The sequence below is a fragment of the Triturus cristatus genome, chromosome 5_1 (genome assembly GCF_964204655.1).
Source record: "Triturus cristatus chromosome 5_1, aTriCri1.1, whole genome shotgun sequence".
Lineage (NCBI taxonomy): Eukaryota > Metazoa > Chordata > Amphibia > Caudata > Salamandridae > Triturus > Triturus cristatus.
In genome coordinates, this window is record NC_140587.1 from 632131959 (window position 1) to 632158231 (window position 26273).

At 44.6% G+C, this 26273-nt stretch overlaps 1 protein-coding gene across 1 annotated transcript in view; it reads right to left on the bottom strand.

Annotated features, from left to right (window-relative positions):
- SDCBP (syndecan binding protein) overlaps window positions 1-26273 on the bottom strand; it is a 251955-nt gene that overhangs the window by 83671 nt on the left and 142011 nt on the right. Inside the window, exon 6 of the mRNA XM_085605567.1 lies at window positions 8616-8791. Within this exon, the coding sequence (XP_085461693.1) occupies window positions 8616-8791 (176 nt within the window). The remainder of the gene's footprint in view (window positions 1-8615; window positions 8792-26273) is intronic.

Here is a 26273-nt window from a genome sequence, read left to right on the forward strand (position 1 = left end):
TTATGAGTGACTTATATAGGGAGGATATCCATCCTGATTTAGAGGCTATTACCGAGTGGTTAGGATTAACGGCTCTTCCTCAGCTTACTAATGAGCAACAGAAAGTCTTAGAAGGAGAGATTTCTGATGGTGAGATCAGAGCTCAATGTAAGAGAATGGTAAAGGGGAAAGCCGCGTGGCCAGATGGCCTTCCAGTGGAGGCGTTTTTATCTATTATCAACACAATAATTCCAGTTCTAAAAGTTATGTTCAATGTAATTTATATTAGTGGGGAAAATGCTCCTGTGTCATGGTCAGAGGCTATAGTGACTTTGATTTTAAAGCCAACTAAAGATCCAAGGAGTGTTGATTCATATAGACCGATTTCTTTTCTAAATTCGGACTACAAGATCTTTTCCGGTGTCATAGCAGCTCGGGCAGCCAGGGTAATAAAACAGGTTATTCATTCTAATCAAAGTTGTTTTATCCCTGGAAGACAACTAAATGAATTAACTTTTCAGTTGGTAGGGATGGTAGATATAGCTGAGACACGGAATGAGCCTATTACTATAGTAGCGGTCGATGCAGCTAAAGCTTTTGACCAGGTGCATTGGCCACATTTGTGGGAGTCCTTACGTAGTTTCGGATTTCCACGGAATATGGTTATGGCGGTGCAAAAATTGTATCGTGGTCCAAAGGCCAGGGTTTTGGTAAACAGGGTACTGTCTGATTGGTTCGATATTTTTAGGGGGACAAGGCAGGGTTGTCCCCTGTCCTGCTTCTTTTTAATTTGTATATAGACCCTTTTGCAAATTTGATTAGAGTAGATACTTCCATCCTTCCTTTTAGATCAAATGGTTGAGGTTAAATTAGCTTTGTATGCGGATGATTTAATGTTGTATACAAGAAATCCGCAGTATGCGATTCCAAACTTAATGAGGAAGGCAGAGCTATTTTGTCAGGTCTCTGGGTACAAAGTAAATACAGATAAAACCGAGATTATGGAGTGGAATCAGGACCCACAAACCCAAATACGGTATTTAGGGATTTTAATTGCACAGAAGATTGAGGATATTACAAAAATCAATTGGAGGAAAACTAGTCAGGAAGTGGCAGGGTTGTTAAAATGGGTAAACCTTCCCCTAAATATATACGGTCGGGTGAACCTGATAAAAATGATTATTCTCCCAAAGATCACATTTCTTTTTAATTCTATCCCGTTAATCTTCAAGAAAGAAGACATAGCCAAACTTCAGGGTAAAACTGGTAGCTTTATTTGGGCATCAAAAGGTCCCAGGATTTCCTGGAAGAAGTTGAGGAGGAGATTAGTGGTGGGTGGATTGGTGCTCCCAGATTTGTTTGTATATAGTTATGCTTTTCACTTTAAAAAGGTGCGCATGCTGGCAAATAAGATAGATAAGTCATCTATTGGTTTACTCTTTTTGGCTATGTTGGAAGATATTCCACAGGGCCAACGACATTTTCTCTTTAAATTTGGAGATTCTAAGTTTTTTTAAGAAAGTAAGATTAAAGGTTTTGAAGGCTGCCCTGAATACTTGGATGTATGTGAGGAAAGTTTTTAAAGTCCCATACTTCGAGCTATGCTCCAATATGGGATTCTCCCGGAACCCCTGAATATTTGAGAGATCAGCTCAGTCAGCCTTTGAAATTAGGGGGTATTTACTATTGGGCTGATCTTAAGCAGGGTTTAGACCTAATGAGCTGGGGAGATATGAATAATCTGCGTAAGGGGCAGTTAACAAGATTTAAATATTACCAACTAAGTTCCTGGTGGGCCACACAAGTTTGGGTGGAGGATGATGAAACAAAATTTAGTCAGGTGACGAGAACTGACCAGTGGAAAAAGAGAGGTGTCATTTTGGTATTGGGCCTTTTTGGAAACAGACAATGAACTAGAGACTGAAATTATGAAGCTTTGGGGTCAGGAGTTTGGAGAAGAGGACTTAATGCAAATGTGGCGCAATTCTTATGACAATCTACCAACAGTAGTTAAACCAGCATCACTCAAAAGAAATCATTTATTTACTACTCAGAGTGTACTGGTCGCCTGCGAAGTTAACTAAGATCACCAGTAACTCATATAACTGCCCTAGATGTACGTTGTTAGTGGCAGATGACATCCACCTATTCATGACATGTCCAAATATATCCTCCTATTGGAATTTAGTTTGTGACTTTATCAGGGAAACGACTGGGATGCAGATTACAGTCTGCACTCGATTAATTTTTTTTGGTTTAAGTTTGGAGGAAAATGTGCAGCCTTCCGCTTGTAATGCAAAATGTTTGTTTTATGTGATTCTCTTGGCCAGACGGGAGATATGTAGGCTATGGAAATCAGGAGATCCACCTTTGTTTAGTGAATGTCTTAGAAATATAATGTATACGAGTGAGTCCGATATGGCATGTGACCTCACGAGTGAGAGGAGAATCTGGGCACCGTTGGTAAGATGGAAAGAAAAGGAAATGTGAATCCTATGATTAAGCCAAATCTGCTGTCGGCTACCTTTCTCTCCTATTGGCGGTATCACCGGGTACAGGAGAGGGAAGTGGATGCAGCAGTAAGCTTGTGGGTCATTACTCGTGATGGTCTCATGGTGTACCGGTCAAGTTTCCCTTTATTAGACCTAGAGGGATCAGAGTATACCCTAACAAGAATGTTGGCAGAATGAGGATACAAAAAGAAAAGAAAAAAAAGGATTAAACGCCAGACCAATTATTAAATAAAGTCTCAAAAATGCACCCATGTCCTTGCATTTAGTGCAGATATGCGACTTTCGTGAATTCAGAAGACTTTACAGAAGTAAGACAATAAATAGTACTCCACAAATATTTTCTAGAACTGCCTTTTAGCATGAGCAAATATACAGGTGTAGATTTACAAGTTCACTTTCCCTCCATCCACTTTTTTACCAACCCTGGAAGAAGTTTTATGTCTGCCATTGTCTGGATGAGAGCTTCCCCCACCTCCCGAGGCCCTTCCCTGGTTTTCAATCTAATGGCGAACGAGCGCATGGTGCGCTGTCATTAGATTGAAAACGAAACTGAAACTTAGTTTCAGTTTTAGTGTTTCAGTGCTCTCAGGGATATCTCAGCCCCCGAGCACCGAAATACTTGGGAGAGGTATCATTGGAAAGGGGAGAATCTCCCCTTTCCAATGGTACCCTTCCCTAGTGAATCCCTGCTTGGAGACCACCCCAGGAGGGCGATCCCCAAGCAGGGATCCACCCACTAGCACCAGGGAGGGGGGAGTGGTCCCTTGGGTAAGGGCCTTTGCCCCCCCCATATTTTTTTGGGCACAACAGTCTTTCTGCTCCCCCCAGGAGCAGATCGGGGCAATAGCCCCTGATCTGTCCCCGGAAAGGGGGGGGCAGAAAGCGCACTAGGCACCAGGGATTTTTTTTTTTTTTTTTAATGTAAGGGTGGGGGTTGCTCAGAATGGCCATGCCACAGTCTTTCTGGGGGCATATCGGGGCAACCCCCCCCCCCAGGGCGGCTGAAAGCCCACTAGGCACTGACTTGTTTTAGCAATGTACCTACCTGTGGATTTTGGGCCCTAGCGCAGCCGGGACATAGGGAAACCTAGCAAACCTGTACATTTTTTTTTAAAACTAGACACCAAGGGGAATCCAGGATGGGGTTACTTGACTGGCTCTCACCAGGTTCTGTTACCCAGAATCCCTAGCAAACCTCAAACTTAGTTAAAAAAAAAAAGAAAACACATTTCTGTGATGGAAAGTTCTGGGATATGCGTGGATCCACAAAATTCCACCCACCCGCATTCCCCAAAGTCTTCTGAGAAAAATGGTACCTCACTTGTGTGGGTAGGCCTAGTGCCCGCGGCAGGAAACGACCAAAAACGCAATGTGGACACACCACATTGCAAAATAGTGTCAGTGTTCACTGTACAAAGTGCCTAGCTGTAGACTTTGAACACTACCTCTGCTAGCACCTAGGAAACCTAGCAAACCTGTACATTTTTTAAAACTAGACACCCAAGGGAATCCAGGATGGGGTGACTTGTCTGGCTAGCACTAGGTTCTGTTGCCCAGAGTCCTTTACAAACCTCAAAATCTGTAAAAAAGAAAAAAGGAAAAAAAAAAAAAAAAAAACGTTTTCCTCATATTTCTGTGGTGGAAAGTTCTGCCATCTGCATGGATCCACAACATTCCACCCACCCCGCATTCCCCAAAGTCTTCCGAGAAAAATGGTACCTCACTTGTGTGGGTGGGTCAAGTACCCGCGACAGGCAAGGGCCCAAAACCTATTGAGGCGACTTCAAAATTACCTATCACAAAACAACCTGGTTTTGCAAAGGGGGTCTCATGAGTTTTTGGCCCCGGGCTTGGCGGCCACCTAGGGACACCTACAAAACCCTCACATGTCTGGAAACTAGACACCCGGGGGTGTCCAGCAAGGTATGGCTTGCGTGAGTCCGTCAAAATTTCCCTACTCAGAATCCCCTGCAAACCGCAAATTTTGTTCAAAAATTCTATTTTCTCTCCATTTCTGTGTGGGAAAGTTGTAGGATCACCGGGCTGACACAAATTTCCTACCACCCAGCATTCCCCAGATCTCCCGATATAAATGGTACCTCACTTGTGTGGATAGGCATAGTGGCTGCAACAGGAAATGGCCCAAATCATACTGTGGAGACTTATTACCTATAACAAAACTACCTTGTTTTTTTTGGGAGGAGGGGGCGCACCTGGGGTTTTGGGCTCGCCGCCATCTAGAAAAACCTACCAAGCCCAGGGCCAAAAACCCAGGTGACCCCCCTTGCAAAACCAGGTTGTTTTGTGATAGGTCATTTTGATGTCTCCTCAATATGTTTTGGGCCCTTGCCTGTCGCGGGTACTTCACCCACCCACGCAAGTGAGATCATTTTTATTGGGAGACCTGGGGGAATGCTGGGTGGTAGGAAATTTGTGGATTTTAGAACTTTCCCCACACAAAGTTTGTTTTCAGCTATATTTGAGGTTTGCAGGGCCTTCTGGGTAGGAAAACGTTGGGGGACCCATGCAAGCCATACCTTGCTGGACTCCCCCGGGTGTCTAGTTCAGAAATGTGTGGGTTTGGTAGGTTTCCAAGATGGCGTCTGAGCCCGAGGTGACTCCCCTTGCAAAACCAGGTTGTTTTGGCACAGTAGGTGAAGGTAACCACGAAAGAGTCCTTAAGTGTCAATGATGTGAGCTTCTCATTCTGAAAGGCTGCTTAAGAGAAGATATTTCATATAGGCTGCTTGATTCCGTTCCTTTAAAGGCTTTTCTGTTCTGAAATCAGAACACAAATGTTACTGTGGTCTTTTCCCTGAAGGGATGTTCCATCCTTGCATTTATAGTATTATAAACCTTTCTCAAACAGTTTATTTTCAAAAGATGAGTTGAATAGGGGAACATTAGGCTATTGTAAGTTAAATCCTGTATGATAAGACTTTGTAGCTACCGTGACTTAGGTCAGATAAAACTGCCAAAATTCTATTTGCTTGGTTAATGAATACTGAGGTTATCAACCACGAGTGCAAATGGTATATTTTGGGAGTATTTTAATGTATGTAATGAATTTGTAACTTTTAGTAGTTTCTAAATTTGGTCTGGTATTTTTTCAGAATGTATCGTGTTAATTATGCTTAGGATTTCTAATGTGTACAGAGTTTTCCAAACGCAAAGAAAACTAATTTGTGCTAAAACAAAAAATAAACAAGCATTGAAAATGCAATAGGTCTTGCCTTTGATTAAGTTAAAGCTATTTGCTTTGCTAATGGTATTGTATAGAAAAGAAAATGGCTTTAACTTAATGAAAGGCGAGACCTATTGCATTTTTAGTAATACCCATTGTAGGGGCACACAAGAACACATTTACCTGTAGGGCACATTACTGATGCAGGTGCACAGACCCATGGGCCCTCTTAGGTTGCGCCAACTGGGCCGATCCTGGGATGTTCTTGGGAGCACAGGACCCCTAAAAGGGGTGCACGGTTAAAGACAGCAAGACTCAATTAAGCCACGTCACGTAATTGCGCACCGTTCGACCAAAAAAAAAAAAAAAAAAAAAAAAAGGAGGGGGGCTGCTCTGTTGCACCAGCCAAGCACTTCACGATCGAGCCCACGCCCAAGAACCTACAGCGAGCTTAAGTAGGAGTCCCTAAACAAACACTGAGGGGGGGCCCACACAGACGCCGACGCTCCTGGGCCAGGCCGCTGCTTCTACCCAGCCCAGATTTGATATTGCTCTTCATACTGGTACCAACGTGTGTTAAGTGCGCCCTTTACTGGACTGTTAAGTAATTTCCCAGGAATGCCAGGATCACACCGTTTTGATAATCAAGTGGGGATGTGTGTTTCTGCTTCCATAGCAAACATCCTACCGGCTAGAGAACGCCTGCTCCGGACTGCTGCAAAGGGCATCCGTTCTTTTTGGTGCCCTCCAGGGGTTTCATGTACATCTGGAGTTCCCGTGCGTCACAGAAGTGTGTCCGGAAGGCATTTTACTGCTCGGGGAAACTGCATGCGAACTGTGACCAACAAGCTTTAAGGACATCACATGAGATGCGTTAACACCTGCCCAACGGAGAACCCCAAAAGGTTTTACAGCCCTCAGGACCACAAAGGCATTCTCACGCGGGGTCAAACTGCTGTATAGCTCAGTGGATGAATGTACCAACTGCAGAGCTCCTGCAATGGCGGATACAATCTTTCATCCGTCTCAAGTTGTTAAGATGCTGGTGGCACAAAGCTGAAAAGTGCGCTTGAAAGCGCTAGAACAAAACAGTCTTCGCTTTAAGGCAACGTCCAATGAAACGCGAAACCTTCCCAACTTCAGAAGGCGGTGGCTACCAAAACAAGCGGTCGCGGGTGTCTCAATCAGTCCGAAAGTGAAAACGCGGTGCGCCCGCTAAATCTTTTTTTTAAAAAACAACAAAAAAAACATCCTGCTTCAAGTAGGACAAACGCAATAAAGAACTAATTGCTGAAAATATTTAGCAGCCCCGCGTTATAACAAACCACTACTCGACTACAAACATTGTTTGTCCACGTTCGCGCAACTCTAATAGGAACAATCTCCTATTACTGTATCAATACAGGGTTGGTTACGTTATGGCAGAAGTAGCACACCCTTGCATATTTTTCGTGAATAGGTGAAGCCTGCTGAAAATAATTAGGGGGTAGGAAAACAAGCGGTCGAAAGTGTCCCAAACAGTTCGAAAGTGAAAGCGCGGTGCGCGCGCTGAATCTAAACAAAGCACATTGTCCTGCTTCAAGTAGAACAAACGCAATAAAGACCAAATTGCTGACAATTAGGGGGTAGGAAAACAAGCGGTTGCAAGTGTCCCAAACAGTCCAAAAGTGAATTACATAAAAAGGTAGAGACGGATTGATGGTGGTGGGGGGAGGGCATCGCGAGCGGAGGCAAAACAAGCGTGTTTGCTGGTTATTGCAACACATTACACGAAAGGGAAAAAAATAAAATAAAAGCTTAGCTAATAATTAAGAGTATGTGTACTGCCGCCAGTAAAAGATCCAGTCCGGGTGGGCGGGGCCAAAAGTGAACAGGGCGGCAACAAGGTGGGACTAAAAAGCCTCCTTAACAATAGAATGCCAGCGTTTAGCCTAAGCTATGACGCAAGCCAATGGGAAGAGGGGGCGGGGCTTCAAGTCCCCTTCCGAAACCGTATTGGTTACAAGAAGCCCTCGCATGGCGAGTGCAGCGCATGCGTGCTGCTAACACCAGGCGAGACCTAAAAACAAACTATGGTGGAGGTTCTGAAGACCTATGGTGTCCAAGTTCCACAACGTAACTCGGCGATTTCCTTACTTTAATGTGCTCTAATTTCCCCATATTGTACACTGGAGCTCTCAGTTTCAAAGTCCACTATCCTGCAGATGTCACACAGTCCTTTATATTCTGCATGGCTCGCCTAATTCAAATGATGTCCCTGGTGCATTGACGCGTCTTCGCTTTTGCACCTGCCTGAACAGTGCACCCTCATTGAACTGAAGCGAACAGGAAAAAGCGACTGATCAAACTAAGTGAAAGAGAATTATAGAAACCTACCATTGGAGAGACACTACAGCAGATAGTCAAAGAGATAAGGCCATACGAGCATGAATAGCTTGCCAATAAACCCGCTGAAAATGATAAATATGGATGGAACCATGATACTAATTGTAATAGTGGTTTTATACAACTTATTGTACATTGTTTTCATTGAAAACTGATAATATACGAGAGACTTATGGTATTCTTGACATATCCTAAATGTATATTGTGAGTCTCATATAGCCCAGATTCTCTGGGACTGCTACAATAAAGGCCAATAACATTTATTTAAAAAAATAATTTAAAAAAACCAAGTGAAACAAGACCTACATAGTTATCTTTCTCAAGCTGGAAAAAAAAATCTAGTTGAGAGAAACACTGACTCGCCTATGAAATAATTCCAAATGTTTGCATGAAGTTATTAAATAAATGATATGTGGATGGGTGCGCGATGTGCAGTCATGTAGAGGGTTTCCTTAATACTGCAATGTTAAAAGTGAAACTAATCCAGCCAAAAACATTAAACATTCTTTGACACACAGGAGTCTTTGTACTGTTTTAGTTGACTGACATCTTACCTATCACGTACCACCATGGATATTTTATCTCCGGCAGCCTGTGCAAGTATTTTGTGAGACTTGTCAGAACTCCATCCAGCACAGTTTTCACCATTTATTTGCAAAACCTGATCACCAAACTTCATACCGACTAAAGATGCCGGGGAATTAGCTTGCACCAACTGAACAAAAATTCCCTGTTCAAAAGGAAAAAAAATGCAGTTAGTACACTTTACTGAAGTATATAAAAAATAATTGAGTCAACTATCATCACAGAAAGACCCCAAACTAATATGACAGAATATATTTGTCCACAGGTTGTCTCATGAATCAAATATGGCTACAAATAAAACTGACAAAAAAAAAAGAATGTTAATTTTGAAATCCACATACATGTTTATAAACCAAGTTTGATTTTTTGATTGTGTTGGACTTCTTAATCCAGTGGTTTCCTGCAAAAACTGCAAACGTCTATCTGATAGCATGCACACAATTCACTGCTCAGTGACGAGAAGTAAGAGAAAAGATGCAACATTTGCCCTATCCTATTAAGAGGTAATTCAGCAAATAAATTCAATACATTTTTCTTTTATAGAAAGGAATATGCTACTTACCGGTATGCATCTGTTCTTGGCATGTAGAGCTGCAGATCTACACACTTTTGCATAGATCGCCATCTGGTGTTGGGCCCGGATGTTTGCAGTTTATTTTTCCTCTTGGAAAGTCTTTGGAAGTCACGAGGTCGGTGACTCCTCCTTTGGATCGTATTGCGCATTGGCTTCGGCTCCATCCTCAGATTGTTTTTCGCCAGCAGGGAAAGATGGAGCGTAGTAATAACAGTGAAGAAACCCATGTGTGTTGTATCTAAATAAGATAGACTGGAACAGATACAGGTAGCCAGGGAGGCGGGTGGGCGTGTGTAGATCTGCAGCTCTACATGCCAAGAACAGATGCATACTGGTAAGTAGCATATTCCGTTTGATGCATATGAGCTGCAGATTACACACATTTGCATAGACTATATAGCAGTTCCCAACCTTAGCGGCGACCACCGGTATCTGTTGCAGTTGTTTGAAATAGTGTTTTTAGTACAGCCTGGCCCACACTAGCTTGTTGCTTGGTTTGCACATCTACACAGTAGTGTTTAGTGAAAGTGTGCGGTGTTGACCATGTAGCTGCTTTGCAGATATCATCTAATGGGATGTTCCCTAGAAAAGCCATAGAAGCCCCTATCTTTCGTGTAGAATGGGCTTTAGGGGGAACGGATAGCGTTCGTTTTGCTTTGTGGTAGCAAATCTGGATGCATTTTACAATCCACCTAGCTATTCCCGATTTTGAAATGGGGTTGCCCTTGTGTGGTGGAGAAAAAGAGAAACAGTTGTTTGGTCTTTCTGAAAGGTTGTGTTCTTTGGATATAGTAAAGTAAGGCTAGTTTGACATCTAGCGTGTGTAGAGCCCTTTCTGCAACAGTTTGAGGTTGCGAGAAAAATCCCGGTAATTCTACGGATTGGTTTAGGTGAAAAGGGGAAAATGACTTTAGGTAGGAATTTTGGGTTGGTACAGAGAACAACCTTGTTCTGGTGCATTTGAAGAAAAGGTTCTTGTATGGTAAGTGCTTGTATCTCACTGACTCTTCTAAGGGAAGTGATGGCTACAAGAAAAGCTGTTTTCCATGTGAAAAATTGCAGTTCGCATTTATGCAAAGGTTCAAAAGGCGGCCCCATTAGCCTTGTGAGAACGATATTTAAGTTCCACACAGGTGAGGGTGGTACTCTGGGGGGAATTATTCTTTTTAGGCCTTCCATGAAGGCTTTAATGGCAGGTACTCTGAAAAGTGATAGGTGCTGCCTGTTTTGTAGGTAAGCTGCAATTGCTGCGAAGTGTAGCCGAATGGAGGTATATGCTAGATTACACTTTTGTAGGTGGAGTAAGTAGCATATGATGTGTTGTATAGACACGTCTAGAGGATTGATTGTGTTTTTATGGCAATAAACAAATCTTTTCCACTTGGCAGCGTAGCAGGCTCTAGTGGTAGGGCTTCTAGCTTCTCTGATAACGTTCATACAGTCAGGGGGAAGGTTTAGGTATCCAAATTCTAGGATTTCAGGAGCCAGATCGCAAGGTTGAGCTGAGCTGGGTCCGGGTGTCTGATCTCTCCATGGTTCTGGGTTAGGAGGCATGGTGAGAGGTGTAGCTTTTGGTGTGGTACTACCGAGAGTTCCAGCAGCGTGGTGTACCACGGTTGTCTGGCCCATGTTGGAGCTACTAGGATCAGCGTGAGGGAATGCTGTTGTAGCTTTCGCACCACTAATGGAATTAGTGGGAGAGGTGGAAAAGCGTACGCAAATTTGCCTGACCAGTTCATCCATATCGCATTTCCTTTGGACAATGGGTGTGGGTATCTGGCGGCGAAGCTTGGGCATTTTTTGTTTTCGTGGGTGGCGAATAGGTCTATTTGTGGATGCCCCCACGTTTGAAAGAACGGGTGAAGAACCTGCGGGTGAAGTTCCCACTTGTGGATCTGCCATGGTGTTCTGGACTCCTGGGGCATGTTGGGCTAGGAGAAAGATTTTGTGTGGAATTGCCCATCTCCATATGCTCTGTGCTAGGAGAGAGCTGTGGAGAGTGTGCCGCCTTGTTTTTTAATGTAATACATGGCAGTCATGCTGTCTGTGCGAATGAGGACTGTCTTGCCTAAAATCTGTGCCTGAAAGGATTTTAGGGCTAGAGAGATTGCTAGTAACTCCAGATGGTTGATATGGAGTAACTTTTGTTGCGGCGTCCATGTGCCCTGCACTGTGAGGTGTAATAGATGAGCTCCCCAGCCGGAGAGCGATGCGTCTGTTAGTATTATTTGTGGAACCGGGTCCAGGAACCGTCGACCTTTGGAAAGGTTTGTGGTGTTCCACCACTGCAGAGAGCGATGGGTGCGACAGTCTACCAACACCAGATCTGTCAGTTGACCCTGGGCCTGGTTCCATTGGCGCGCTAAGCACTCTTGGAGTGGATGCATCTGGAGTCTTGTGTGGGGTACTATAAAAATGCAAGAGGCCATCATCCCCATCAGTTGCATAAACACTCTTGCTGGAAGGGAGTGTTGAAGTATGAATCTTTGTCGCAAAGCCTGAATGCTTGCAATCCTGGTCGGATTGGGGTAGGCTATGGCTTTTGAGGTGTCTATGGTGGCACCGAGGTATTGTTTTATGTGGGATGGTGTTAGTTGGGACTTTTGGTGGTTCACCATGAAGCCTAGTTGGTGAAGTAGTTGATTGTAGTGGCGGTGTGGTGTACACATTGGTTGTAGGGCGTGGCTTTTATCAGCCAGTCGTCCAAGTATGGGAAGACATGAATGTGCTGTCTTCTGAGGTGTGCCGCCACTACGGCTAGGCACATGGTGAATACCCGTGGTGCTGTTGTGACTCCGAATGGGAGCACCTTGAACTGGTAGTGTTGCCCGTCCACTACAAATCTGAGGTACTTTCTGGGAGCATGGTGTACTGGAATGTGGAAGTATGCGTCTTTCAAGTCCAGTGTGGTGAGGAAGTCGTTCTGGGAGAGGAGCGGAAGCACCTGCTGAAGCGTTACCATGTGAAAATGGTCTGAATGGATGTATGTGTTTAGGGGCCGGAGATCTAGAATAGGTCGTAGAGTCTCGTCCCTTTTTGGTATTCGAAAATATAGGGAGTAGAACCCTAAATTTTGCTGATTGACGGGAACTTGTTCTATTGTATGTTTTTGTAGGAGGGAGATTACCTCCTGTTTTAGTAATGTGGAATGTTCTTGTGACATTGGGCGTTGCCTGGGTGGAATGTTTGGGGAAGTAGATGTTAATTCCAGGCAGTATCCTGACAGAATAATTTGGGTCACCCATTTGTCTGAGGTGATGGTCTCCCAGATATGAAGGAAATTTTGTAGTCTGCCCCCGACCGGAGTGGGATGGAGGGGGGAAGTCATGGGTAGGCGGTGTGGCAGAGCGGGCGGTTTTTGTTTTGCCTCTGCCATTATTATTATTTCCCCTATAGCCGCCTCTTTGATAACCCCTTGTGAAGGTGGACTGAGTGGGGGATTTGTAGGAAGCGGACGCACTATCTGAGTAGTAGCCTCTAGATGTACTCCGAAAGGAAGAGCGGCGAAAGGAGCGCCTAGGAGGGTGTGACTGCAGGGCTCCCATGGACTTCGCCGTATCCGTGTCCTTCTTCATTTTTTCGAGGGCCTCATCTACCTTTGGGCCGAGTAGGTGTTCTTGGTCAAAGGGATGATTCAGGATGGAGGCTTGTACCTCTGGTTTGAAACCCGATATTCTTAGCCAAGCATGGCGACGGAGGAGGACGCTAGTATTAATGGCCCTGGAGGCTGGGCTGCTGCATCTAAGGCACAGCGTATAGAGGTATTAGTTATTGTCTTACCCTCTTGAATTAATTCATTGGCCCTAGTTTTGTATCTTTCAGGTAGGTGGTGCATTATGGGTTTCTAATTCATCATAATGTGCCCTCTCGTATCTGGCCAATAGCGCTTGGGTGTTGGCGATATGCCATATATTGGCGGTCTGTGACGCAGTGCGCTTTCCTGATGTGTCCAGTAGCTTTGACTCTTTGTCAGGTGGTGGTGCTTCGCCTGACGCCTGGGAATTTGACCTTTTTCGTGCAGTGGAAACCACTAGGGAATCTAGTGGCGCTGGCCCTTTGATATAGGCAGGATCTGTGGGGGCAGCTTTGTACTTTCTCTATGCGTGGGTTAATGACCCTGGCCCTGACTGGGTCCTTAAAAACCTCTGGCGCATGTTTTACCACCCCCTTGAGCATAGGTAGTATGGAGGTAGACCTATGTGCGGTATCAAAAGTGTCGAGGAGGAAATCCTCCTCCACTGGGTCAAGTGTGCAACTCTACCCCGTGATAATGTGCCGCCCTTTGAAGTAGGTGGTGGAAACCTAATGAGTCTTCCGGTGGAGATGGCCTGGAAGGGTAAAGGTCATTTTGTGGGACGTCTGGAATATCTGGGTTATTGTAGTTGTCCCATGGGTGTGGGGATCCTGTAGGTGTGGGGTCTTGGTGCACATTCCCTGGATCGTGATATGGGTCCCCCTGATCATCATCGTCTGGAGACGGGGTCGGAGAGCGATGAGGTGGAGGTGGAGGTGGAGGGGGCGGGGGTGGAGAGGGTGGGGAAGGTATTCTGAAAGGGGAGGTAGCAGATTCCTTCCTCTTTGGAGGTGGAGGCGGAGCCGGTTTGTCCAAATGTCTCTTTTTGGAAGAGAGTGCCAAATGTCCAGTTTTTGGATCCTTGGTGAGTTTTTTGTAAGGGACCCGGTGTAAATAGTTCCTGTGACAATGTTTGGTCCGTTGGCGCCGAAGTCTTCGGGCCGATTACTTTTAAGGCTTGTCCGTGCCAGTTTGTTTAGTACTGGGCTTGGGAACCTCCGATTTCTTGGTCGGCGCCGAGGTGGGCTTCAGCGTGGAAGTGTCGGTGCCGAGGGCCTTATGGGGTTTGGTCGGTACCGAAGATGGCGTCGGTACGGAAGCGCTGGGTTTCGACCCCGAGGACTTCGGTGCGGAGCTCGGTGTCGAGGTAGAGGCCGGTTTCTCTTTCGGTGCCGAAGTGTGTTTCTCAGCACCGCTGGTAGGCTGGCTCGAGCCCGAGCCGCTGGAAGGCTTATTTGGCTTCTTCACCGGGCCCGAAGGTGGGGTGTGTGAAGCAGTGTCTCTGGTCTTGCCTAGGCCCGGAGGCGAAGGCGTAACCGAAGCCTTTTTGGGTGTCGGCGCGGGTGTGTGTGTGTGTGGGGGGGGGGTGCTACTCACGACCCTCTGCGCCGGAGTGATGTCCTCCACATCTGAGTCGTCTGCTTCGGAAGCACTGACGAGGTCCTCTTTGGTGCGCTGCTGTCCCGGATCTTCGATGTAGTCTCCGAAGACGTCGACTACAACGGAGGTTGAGGAGTGTGCCTTGTTTCGGTCCCAAATAGTCTTTTTCGATCTGAAAGACTTACAGGCCGGACAGTCTCAAGCCTCATGTTCAGGGGAGAGGCAGAGGTTGCATACCTCATGAAGATCGGTGTGGGGGAATTTGGGCCCACATCGAGGGCACTTCTTGAATGGAGTTCTTTCCATCAGCTGGGACCGGAGCTTGGGTAGGCCCGAAGGCCACCGTCGACTGGAACCGAAGATTTGTCGATGAAAAGGTGCGTTGATTGAGGAGATCGCGATCGAAACAATACCGCGATGTGAGGGGAGGATTCCGCTTCGATCGTCGAACTGGAACCGGAGCGCGAAGATTACATCCAAGCCCGATGGCGGAAAAAAAAAAATCTGAGGATGGAGCCGAAGCCCATGCGCAATACGATCCAAAGGAGGAGTCACCAACCTCGTGACTTCCAAAGACTTTCCAAGAGGAAAAACAAACTGCAAACATCCGGGCCCAACACCAGAAGACGATCTATGCAAAAGTGTGTAATCTGCAGCTCATATGCCTCGAACACTATATTTCCAATGCTTCAATTATCATAAATGCCATTATCTCGCAATAAGGCAAATCCTCTAAAGTCCTAGACGAGTTCCTTCAACATCATTTCAAGGTTGGTGTGGCCCTAATGCAAGCAAGGAAAGGAAAAAGGGAAAACCCTCAGCCCCCATTGAATTGACGGATTCCAGTGCCTTTAACGATCATGTCATCATAGTCTACTAGGAGGAAAATTATCAGAGAGGGAAACTTTTTCATCTTATCCACCCTAACAAGTCGGTACAACTACCTGCTAGAACTCATGTATTTCACCAACACCGACCTCAAATAGCTCTTATATAAAGGCACACAAGAACAGAGTCTAGAGAGTCCATGGGGGAAAAAATCACATGTGCCTGCTGGCAAATGTGCATGGAAAGTCAATAGCCTGGCACTGTGCAGCTATGCCCTAGGTAAAAACGCAAAATATCCACAGTCTTGGTAAAGCACATCAATTTTAAAGATACCTAAAATTCTTATTTAATGGCACAGTGCATTAATTATGTTGAAGCCACTGACCACTGGGCTGAAAATATCACATGTCAGTGTGACAATGATCAGACAGTCAAATAGTGCACAAATAAAATGATGGGGTACTGCCCTCTAATTGTTATTGAGGGATCCTTTACGAAATTCCTCAAATAGGATCACATTTTAAACGTCCCTGGTTTTGTAAGGACTAAAAACTTATATGCAACACAATGGGTAAAATGCAATAGTTTGTGAAAACTGTTCAGATTTGTGTCAGAAGTGAACTGGTCCTCAAAGCAAATAAAAATTTGCAGAAATGCCGCGGATTCTTTCATTCAAGTGTAATGGCTGCAGTGTCAGTCTTGCTCTGCCTAGGATGCGAATAATTTAGCTGGATTGAAAATCCACTGTTCCACATAAGCCATTCTGTCACAGACAGTGGAAAAATGCCAACACACACACACGCTCAACTAAACAGAGCGACCACAGGGATCAATTTGTCGGTAGGCTGGTGTATCTAAAAGAATAGGAGAGATGAACAATTCATATGTCCAAACCAGACTGTAAGTATAATACACATCAAGACAACCAGCCAAATGTCATAGGTCAACATCTCTCAGAAGCTGCACGCATAGCAGTAACTACATAAGCTGTAACTGCCCCAGTCACACTGTACTTCAATAGACACTGAATACCCTGTAAGGAGTCAAAAGACTTTCCGGTAGGTTAGGCCATTTCTGACATTAGAATGTACATACTCACATAAAGTAGCACATGCCAAGACTGAACAGATCTGGTATGTCCTAAGAGAAAACAGAAAAGGCTGGGACAGTCATGTACCTTGCTGACTGACTGTCTGAACCTTACTGTAATTCGATGTAGCTTGGAGGCCAATTCACCTGCCTGAGACCAAGCTATACATGCTCGTATACACAGTGAGCGACAGACCAACTTAATGAATTCTTAAGTAAATAGAAGAGGCAAGTTGTCTTAGATTAACCTAAACAAAATGTATGCCAGTTTGTCTGTTAACTGTCTGCAGGTTGGTGCAATGATTAAATTAAAAAAAAAAAAAATTGCAAGCATATACCACAAAAATGAAAAGGAAAAAAATGTTGCTACCAAACATGGACCCCCACATACATTGGATTATAATTTCACAAGTAAAACAATTAACTGAAGTGGCTCTTTCATTATAGATGTTTTAAATAACAAACCTTTCAAACTACTCCACGCACTTTTTAGCGTTGTTTGTGGCAAGACTATTAAATCACATCCTAGCCAAACACTCAAACCTCTGGCATCTGCAAAGACACTTAATTCTTTGCAACAGAAACTTATAAAAGCAAAAGGAAAATAAATCTCCATGTTTGCTGGGCAGTTGAAGTGCAGGCAAAATATTAGCAGGCATTTAAGGTTAAAACAAATAAAAATCACATTTTGAAGCAACTGTGTCATTTAAGGCAGATGTGAAAAATGAACATAGGCTTTTTGAGGTCACTCAAAGTTAAGGGAGCCAAAGGGTCAAGTGGACTGACCCGTTTCCCCACGCTGTGTGCTGTAGTGGACAGAAGCAAAAATGTGAATTACATTTTAACTCATCAATGGGTAAAGGCTGCTAACCCGAAGCCTCTCTGTGTATGTATAGTATGTATCAATAATTAGAAAAATATTTCTCTTGACAAACAGCTAAGTCGGTTTCAAAGACCAGACCTTTACAAAAAAAATAAAACATCCAAGCACTGAAGAGTGTTCCGATTTTCTTCTATGTAATAAAATAGACAGAAAAAAACTCACTGCTGTTAGGATAATTTAGGAGTACGGAACTCAATAGCCAATGTTGTGTTGAACTGATGCATACTTACTGCTATTTTACATTACATATATTTTGTTTAAAAGCAGAAGTTTTTCACACAATATTTACACATCACTGATCAACCTACTTTATGTCGCTGCGGCAAACATGAAATTTAAAGTAAAGTGAAAATGTTGTTTACCAGTAATGATAGTTCTGCATCAAAAGTATCCTTAAAACCTTAAAAGTCCCTATTGCCAGGCTCCTTCTTTCACTTCTTTTATATAGAATGTAAGAAAATAAAAAATAAAACAAGGGCGGCGTGATGGAAAAATGTCACTTTAAATCTAATATTAAGGTGAGTCTGGCTAACTTCAACTCAGAGTTGACAACCTAGGAGTCATTTCGCATCAGTTCCTTCTTCTGCATTAGGTGTGCAACCAACCTTCAATTAAAGTATAATCGGTTATCTATCTGGGGGAGGGGACTCAATAGAGAAGGAAAATGTTACTTGCCGAGTAAGCATCTGTTCGTGGCACGTAGTGCTCTTGATTCACATGCTGTGCTTACTCTTGCCACCTAGTGTTGGGTCCGAATGTGCGCAAGTTGTATTTCTTCGAATAAGTCATTCGAGTCTCGAGGCACTGCGACTTCTCCTCATGCTGGTAAAGCGCTTGGTTAGATTTTTTTCCTAAACTGCGAGCGAAGATGGAATGTAAAGTGAAGTGATGTACAGAGAAATGTCCATGCAAAGAAAGAGGACAAAGAGAAAGAATGATGACTGCAAAAGCCACAGGAGGAGGGTGGGTGAATGTGAATTTACAGCACTACATGCAATAAACAAATGCTTACTGAGTAAGTAACGTTCTCCGTTCAAGGCATGTGTGGCTGTAGATACACAAGCTGTGCACAAAACTGTAAAACAGCCCTCCAAAGCGGTGGCTAGCCTGCGGAAGTTGCAGTAGATTGAAAAAAAGTGTAGAGAGAGCTTTCTGGCTAACACTGGCTTGTTGGTGAGCCAAACAATCCACACAATGTTTTGTGAAAGTATGTGGTGTGGATCAGGTAGCTGCTTTACAGACATCAGCTATAGGATGTTCCCCACGAAAGCCAGAGGCTGCTTTTCTGTCTCATACTGCATCGTAAAAGCATGCAGAGTGTTGGCGAAAAGGATTTTGAAAACGCAAATAGAAAAAGAAACAAGGACAATTATACCTGAACGTAATTTACGTGTTATGAGAAACAAAAATAAAGATAACAGACTGTGACATGATGATAATAACTTGATAATGTGTTGAAAATGAGATACAAATATCTGCATAATCAAGTTTATTAAACGCTAAAATGTTTATTTTATAAAAACCGATACAGAGTTGATCTGCAGCTTTTGTAAATGTAAATGGGAATATCAGAAATGACACGTTAATATTGTGCTTTGAAATGTGCATTTTATGAAGGTATTCTGAAATAGTGCCCAATATTTACATGAAGCTTTTATAGAACAATGATATTCTAATTCATTGAGAGGCGTTGATTTTGCTTTTATTATTATAAGCAATATCCTAATAAGTAACGGGACAGTGATTCAGCTAAATTTCATGTAGGCCTCAAATGCTTTTCTCTTTTGCTCAAGTGTAAAAATCATACAAAGCAGTCACTTTAGCCGCTGTGAGAACTTTCCATGAAGTTTCTTTTTAACAATAGACTCCTTTTCTACTAGACAGAACTTTGATAGAAATGTAGCAATGATATTACAAACCCAGGAAGAGTGCTTGGGAACAGACACATTTTAGGCAAAATAAAATTTCACTAACTTCTGTGGGGAGGATGGAAGTTTATTACAAATAAACTTTAATAAAGCTGATGAATTTGCAAAAAGGATTACTTAACCTTCTGGGTTTTTTGATTAATGTATTGATCCCCCCCACGAGCGGCCCACTGCAACCGAACAATGAAAGCTTCATAGGTCGAAGAAAATGAATCATTGTGGGTGTAAACCATGAACTTTTGGAAGTATAATTGCACTGTGAAGAGGAGTCGGGGCTGGCTGTCACTTTCAATTTCCCTACCTGGCATGCTGATGGACTGTCCCTCGATTTCCCTTCCTACTAGAACTTTGAACTGAACTTACCTGAACTGCGATCCTAAAACATGCACTTTGCTGGCTGGTAAAGTTGAGCAGGAATAACCTTTCGGCTGAAGGGTTAACTTGACCCCTTCTGTGGCACGTTGTGCTACAGTTCTGACTTGGTCGGTTCTATACTGAAGATGGACTAAAATCTCTCAACCTGCTTTGGTTTTTAGGTTTCAATAACTAAATTTCGAATTGATATTTGTTTCTCTCCCACAGGCAAGCTGCAAATGAAGGATTCTTGTAATCGGTTGTGAGGCTACTTGCACTAAACGCAATATTAAACCTATTTTGTAATGCGTTTTTATGTTCTGTCCATTTAAAAGAGGCTTCAGATAAATGTTTTTCATAAGTTACCTTTATCGGTTTTGTCTCATTCTTTTGGCCATCTTTTTTGTATCTAGATATATCTAGATATATCTATATTGTTGTTTGCGTGAAGAAATGAAATACATCAGTGTCTGGCAATTTCTTTATTTCAGGTACTCAATGAAATTGCGACACATTCTCCTGAAATTCTAGTCCCTTTTAGCTCAACAAAAAGATCCATCGGAGGACCAAGAGAATTGGTATATTTTCATGAAGTTTGAGAGATAATTATAGCTGAGATTTATAAAATGGGCCAGAAATTAATTTACTGATGGCAAGAGTAAAAATGAAAAATGTAGAAGCTTTCCGCTGCATCAAGGTTGAATTGCGAGACCACCTTAGGGAGAAATCTAGGGTTGGTGCGGAGGACAATCATATCCCTGTGTTTCTGGATAAAAGGGTTGTTCCAAGGTTAGTGCCTGAAGCTCACGGACATGCCTAATAAAGTGATGGCGACCAGAAATACAACCTTTCAAGAGAAAAACTGAAGGGGGCAGGAGTGGAGGGGTTTGAACTTAGGGCCCATGAGTCTTCTCAATTGAATGCTGAGGTTTTATGTCGGGGCTGGTGGAACCAGAGGAGGAATGTCTTGAGACCCTTCTTAAAAGCTTTAATGAGTGGAATTCTGAAATGTGCTGCCTGCTCTGAAGGTAGGCAGCTACAGCAGCTAGGTGTGGATGTGACAGCTAAACCACACACAAGTGAAGTAGATAGCAGACAACATCTTGCACTTTGCAACTGGGACAATGTTTTGAATGACAATAGTAGATGACTCTTCCACTTGGCAGCCTAACTAGTAGGCCTGATTGCTTCTGTAAGAATGCTCATGCATTTGGATACCCAAATTCTAGGACATCAGGAGCCAGACAGATCTGGGGTCTAGCTGCTTGATTTCTCCATGGTTGTGCATGAGAAGGTCTGGCCTGTTGGGGATCCTCTTGTGTGGAACTATTGAGTTCAAAGAGGGTGGTGAACCATGCTTGGCGTACCCAGGTGGAAGCCATGAGGGTGAGAGACAACAGTCAGACTTCAACCACAAATGGAAATATTGGGAGAGGAGGAAAAGCGAAGGCAAATATCCCTCACCAACTCATCCATTGTGCGTTGCTCTTTGACTGGGAGTGTGTGAACCTGGAGGTGAAGGTTGGACACTTGGCATTTTCTGCCGTAGCAAGGAGCTCTATTTACCGGAGTCCCCAATTAAGGAAGTACTGGAGGAGGACTTGTGGGTGGAGTTACCACTCGTGGACTTGTTGCTGCATCCGGGTGAGGAGGTCGGCAAAATCGTTGTCCACTTCTGGAAGGTACTCTACAAACAGATGGATCATGTGTTGGAAAGCCCATTGCCAAAAGCTCTAGGCTAGGTGAGAGAGCTGGGGAGTTCTGGTGCCCCCAGGCTTTTGAAGAAAATACATGGCTATAATGCTGTCAGTCTTGATGAGGACTACTTTGCCAATCAAGTGGGGAATGAAAGCTTTCTATGCAAGGTGAACAAGCATTTGCCAATAGGTCTCGCTTTTGGGACCTTATAAGTATTTAGTTATGCAGCACAATATCCTCAGTGCAACAACATTAACCGTTGCATGGCTAAACACTTATAAGGTCACAAAGGCAAGACCTATTGGCTATGCCAATGCTTGTTTTTTTTGTTAGGCACGGGGGATTAAGTCATTTGCCCAGAATAAAAGGATGTTCTGCGTCATTGCCGAGACTCGAACCCAGTTCCCCTGATTCGAGGTGGACCGCCCTAGCCGTTAGGCCAACTCCTCTCCCAATCTATCTATGGTGAAAGTCAACAGAAGTGGACTGGCCTTGGGGAACCGGGACGTTTCTCCTTTGCGTGACTGACTCTTCACCAGCCCTATCAGTCTTTCAAGCACTGGCCAGCATGCCCTTAAAGAGAGTACTGTGAAGCCAAGGGTGTTTTTTTTTTTTTTAACCAAGCTTGTGAATAGAATAGCCTGATCAGTAAAATCCTGAGAGTAAAACCAGAGACCATGGATGGTCATTGGGGAAAGAATGTGTGGCTGTCCCTCGATCCAGCGGCCTTTATCTGGGCTCTGAAGGCATATATGAATGCGGAGGGTCTGATCAACTGCAGCTGTCAGGAAGTTCTCACCACACGCCAGCTATGTGCGGATGGGAGGGTGTCCGGGGGCCTGGGACGCAGCGCTGGAAGATATAGCACGGAGGAGAGGCGCGTGCATGAAGGATAGCATTCCACAGTGCAGCAAAGCAACTTTAAATGAAATAATAAAGCTGGTCTGGAACCGCGAAAGGAAACTTGACGGTACATATCTCGCCATTTTCTAGAAACATCCTCTGCATCTCAGCTGTGAACTGGAATTGTCAGCTTAAAAGACTAGTCATCTTATTCCTTTATAAAATAAAAATAAATTAAAAATACTCAAAAAAGGAGGGAGGGGGCGGGGTACATGCACTTGTGTTGACAGATATGGGACAGAAAGAGCACTTGGCCGATAACTCAAAAATGTTGGCATTTGGGAGTAGTGGGCTGGGGGAGAGGACATGACAAGGAAGGATGACAAATCTTTGTGAGGAGTGAGTGAGATCTGAAAGGAACAGATTCCGAGTTACCTAGTCCATGAAGTGAGTAGGCACATATAGTCCAGTGTTTAAGCTGCATGATGAGATTTGTAGTCCTGTGTAGCCCATTATATAATCGGGACAATTCCCATAATCAAAATAAAACTCCTGGACTGCATGTCCCGCTGTCGCATCTATCTGATAAACTTGAATGCTCTAGAGTGTATATATATATATATATATTGTGTAAAAATAAAAAAAGATTTTTAAAAGACAAAAAAAAAAAAACATGATTGCGAAACATTTTTTTTTTTTTAAAACAGAAATCCCCTCACGAGTAGGCACGCGCTTTATGATGGAGCCTCAGGGTCGTCATTGCACCTGAAAATCAGGTTGCAACGCAGGACCTGCCTTGACCCCTCTGCTCCTCTACATGAACCCGAAGAGGACTATTTCCATCTGATCAATGTCCATCTTGCAACCGACAACGATGACGGACGAGTCCGACCTGTGTACCAAGAAGCTGGCAGGGCATGCCTGTCTGCGGGCTTGGACAGAGGGCTCTGCAAAGTTAATCATCTTACAGGGAAAGACAACATGATGTGCGGAACCACAAACACAGGAAGAAAGAAATGCAAAGTATCATTGCAAGAGACACAAAGTTAATTAAAAGATGGTGAAGGAGTAAGGCACACCGTCAGAAGTGAACATTCGACGAAATGCAGTGCACACTGAAATAGGAGGCAGCAAAAAGGTGCAGGTTTGATGGTAACACGCACACAAAAATGCATCACATACACTAATGAAGGAAACACAAAACGCACCCACTACAGAGGGAGCGCCGTTAACAAAACAAACAGAGGGTGTTATCAACAGCTAACAAGCTGCTTGGCACTCACCTTTGTGTGTGCGCGAGCGAAAGTGAAAGCAGCGCGACACGGCGGAGGAGCATTGAGAAGGCAGTTAAGAGAGGAAAGCCAGATAGCGCCTGATCGGACGCTGAAAGCTGGCGGTTACTCAAGCGCTAGGCCAACCAAAGCAGCTTGTGGTAGCACTTTTTAAAGCCCCTACTAAATGTCTCGCCGAGCAGCGCATGCGCTGGCTCAGGCGAGATCTAAAAACTAGTAGTTCCAGGTAACTGATGTAGAGACCCTGGTGTCTGGGTTTCCACTGGTCTTGGACAGTCAGATCCTGTAACTGCACAGCCCATCTTGTAAAGGATGTGTCTGTTGTAATGGTCCTCTGCAGATCTGGGTTGGCAAAAGACACCCTTCAACAGGTCATTGGTGTTCCACCACTAGAGAAAGAGACAAGTGTGGGGGCTGATACTAAATTAGTCTCAATGATACTTCACTTGGGACCACTGGTGGGCCAAGCACTTCTGCAAAGAATGCATGTGTAACATGGCATGGGGCACTATAGCAATACAGGAGGCCATCATACTGATGAGGTGTACTAGTGCCCTGATTGCGACTTGGTGGCCTGGTTGAAAGAGGGATTAAGGCCTGGAAGGACTGTATATTGGCAACATTTAGATAAGTCAAACCAACCTCTGAGTTGAGGATTGCCCCCAGACAGAGCTTCATCTGGAGGGCTTGGAGGTGGGTTTTTGTAATGTTGATGGTAAACTCTAGTTGAAGGAGGTTCATTGTGAGCAGAGTGTTCTGACAGGTAGCACTCTTGATGAGCCAGTCGTCTAGATAACAGAAAACATGAACGCCTTCTCTGCGCAGATGAACAGCCTCTACCGCAAGGCACTTGGTGAACACTATGGGTGCAGTAGTAACCGCAAAGGGCAGGAACTTGAACTGGTAATGCTTTCTGCTGACTACAAACTGGAGATACTGGCAATGTGCCAAATGGATTGGTATGTGGAAATAAGTGTCCTTCAGGTCGAGCGCGGCCATGAAGTCGCCTTGTTGTAACAGCAGGATTACATCCTGAAGAGTAACCATGCAAAAGTGTTCTTAATTAATGCATTTGTTCAGGGGATCTGAGATCCAGAATGGGTCGAATAGAACAGTCTTTTTATGGAATGAAAAAGTAAAGAAAATAAATTCCTGTGTCCTGCTGATGGAAAAGGGGGGGGGGGGGTGTTCTATAAACCCCTTTGAGAAGGAGCCCTTGGACCTCTTCACTGAGTAGCTTTGATGTTCTGTGCAGAGTTTGTGTTTATGAGGTGGAATGGTGGGAGGCGTGGAAGTGAGCTACAGACAATAATTGTGTTGGTTAATAACCAACACCCACTGGTTGGAGGGGACGTTCCTCCAAGCGGGAAAGAACCTTTTGAGATGCCCCAACAGGAGTTACATGATCGGGGAGGAGGGGCAAGTCAGGGCTTAGTGGTTGTGTCAGCTCCTTTGGGAGAGCCACTGTTATCCCTGCCTTTTAAGTTGTTGCCTATAAAGGACCCTTTAAAGTAGCCTCTGGGAGAGGACTGTTGGGCCTGTGTGACATTGGTATGAGGTGGAAGCCTCGGGGGAAGTGGTCTGTGAACTTCCACTGTAAGGAGTGTGGCAAAAGGAGCCATGGGGAGTAGGTGTCTGTAGGGCAACTATCGCTTTCGCTGTCTCCGTACCTTTATTTATTTTTCCAACATCTGGTCAACCTGTGGTCCAAACAGATGTTGGCCATCAAACAGCAGGTTGAGCAAGTTTTGCTGGACTTGCGACTTGAAGCAGGAGATATGGAGCTACACATGCCTGAGCACAACACTGGTGTTGACCCCCCCTCTCCCAGCAGCAGTGTCCGCGGCATCTAGGGTGCAGCGGATGCATGTGTTGGAGATCTGCAATCCCTAAGAGACAATCTCATAGCCCCTTTTTCTGTGCTCCTCTGGGAAATGTTGGAGTTCTTATATATCATCCCAATGGGCACAATCCTACCTAGAGAGCAGCCCAATGGAATTTGCAATCCACCAATGGTTGGCTGTTTACACAGCTGCCCTCTTATTTGCAGCATCTATCCATCTACTCTCATCTGATGTAGGGGCATCATCAGTAGCTTGAGCGTTAGCCCCCTTATGTGTGGTGGTGACCACTAGAGTTGGGTGGGAATGGACCACAAATGCACAGGGGTCAGTAGGGGAAGCCTTGAATTTTTTGTTCACCCTAGGTGCGATGACCCTGGGGCAGACAGGTTTGTGAAAAATGTCCAAGGTTTCATGCAGCATGCCTTTGAGCATGGGGAGGTACGGAGCAGTGTGTGGAGGAAAGGGTCTTAAAAGGTAAGTCCTCCACCAAAGACTCAGTCTGAAGATCCACCTTGTGGAAGGAGGCAGCCCTACCAAACAGTTTGTGGTAGCAGGAGAAGTCGTCAGTAGGGGAGGAACAGGCAAGGTAGAGGCCAGGGTCTGTATCCCCCGGTGGGTCAGCATCATAAGTGTGCCAGGGATCACCCTGCAGAGGAGTGTCAAAGGTATTCCCTCCTCCCTGAATGCCTTCCTCTCACCCAGTGTCCGAGAGAGGAGACCGTTCAGGTGTGTAAGGATGGGAGTCACCTGGAGAGCAGGCAGAGACGGTGAGCACTATGGAGGGGGGCAAGGTGGAGGAGGAGAAAAGAGCTAGGGGCCTTGTCCACCTTCCTGCGCTGCTTGAAAAGAGATGGCGAGTCCGAAGCTTCTTCAAAAGAAATCAGACACTTGGAGGATTAAACGCCAGCCCCTACAGGGTGGGCTAGGATCTGGCCTATATATGTGGGTGGACGACATCTTTCTGCCTGGAATTTATCTCTTCTTGCAGCTTGTGGAAGATTGGCTCAACAGCGCCCGAGCCAAGGCTGGAATTTGATGTTGGTGTAGAGGTTTTCGGCTCCAAGGGTGTTTGATGCCGAAGGTGTCGGCTCCAAAGGGCAGGTCGACGCCAAGGTGGATGG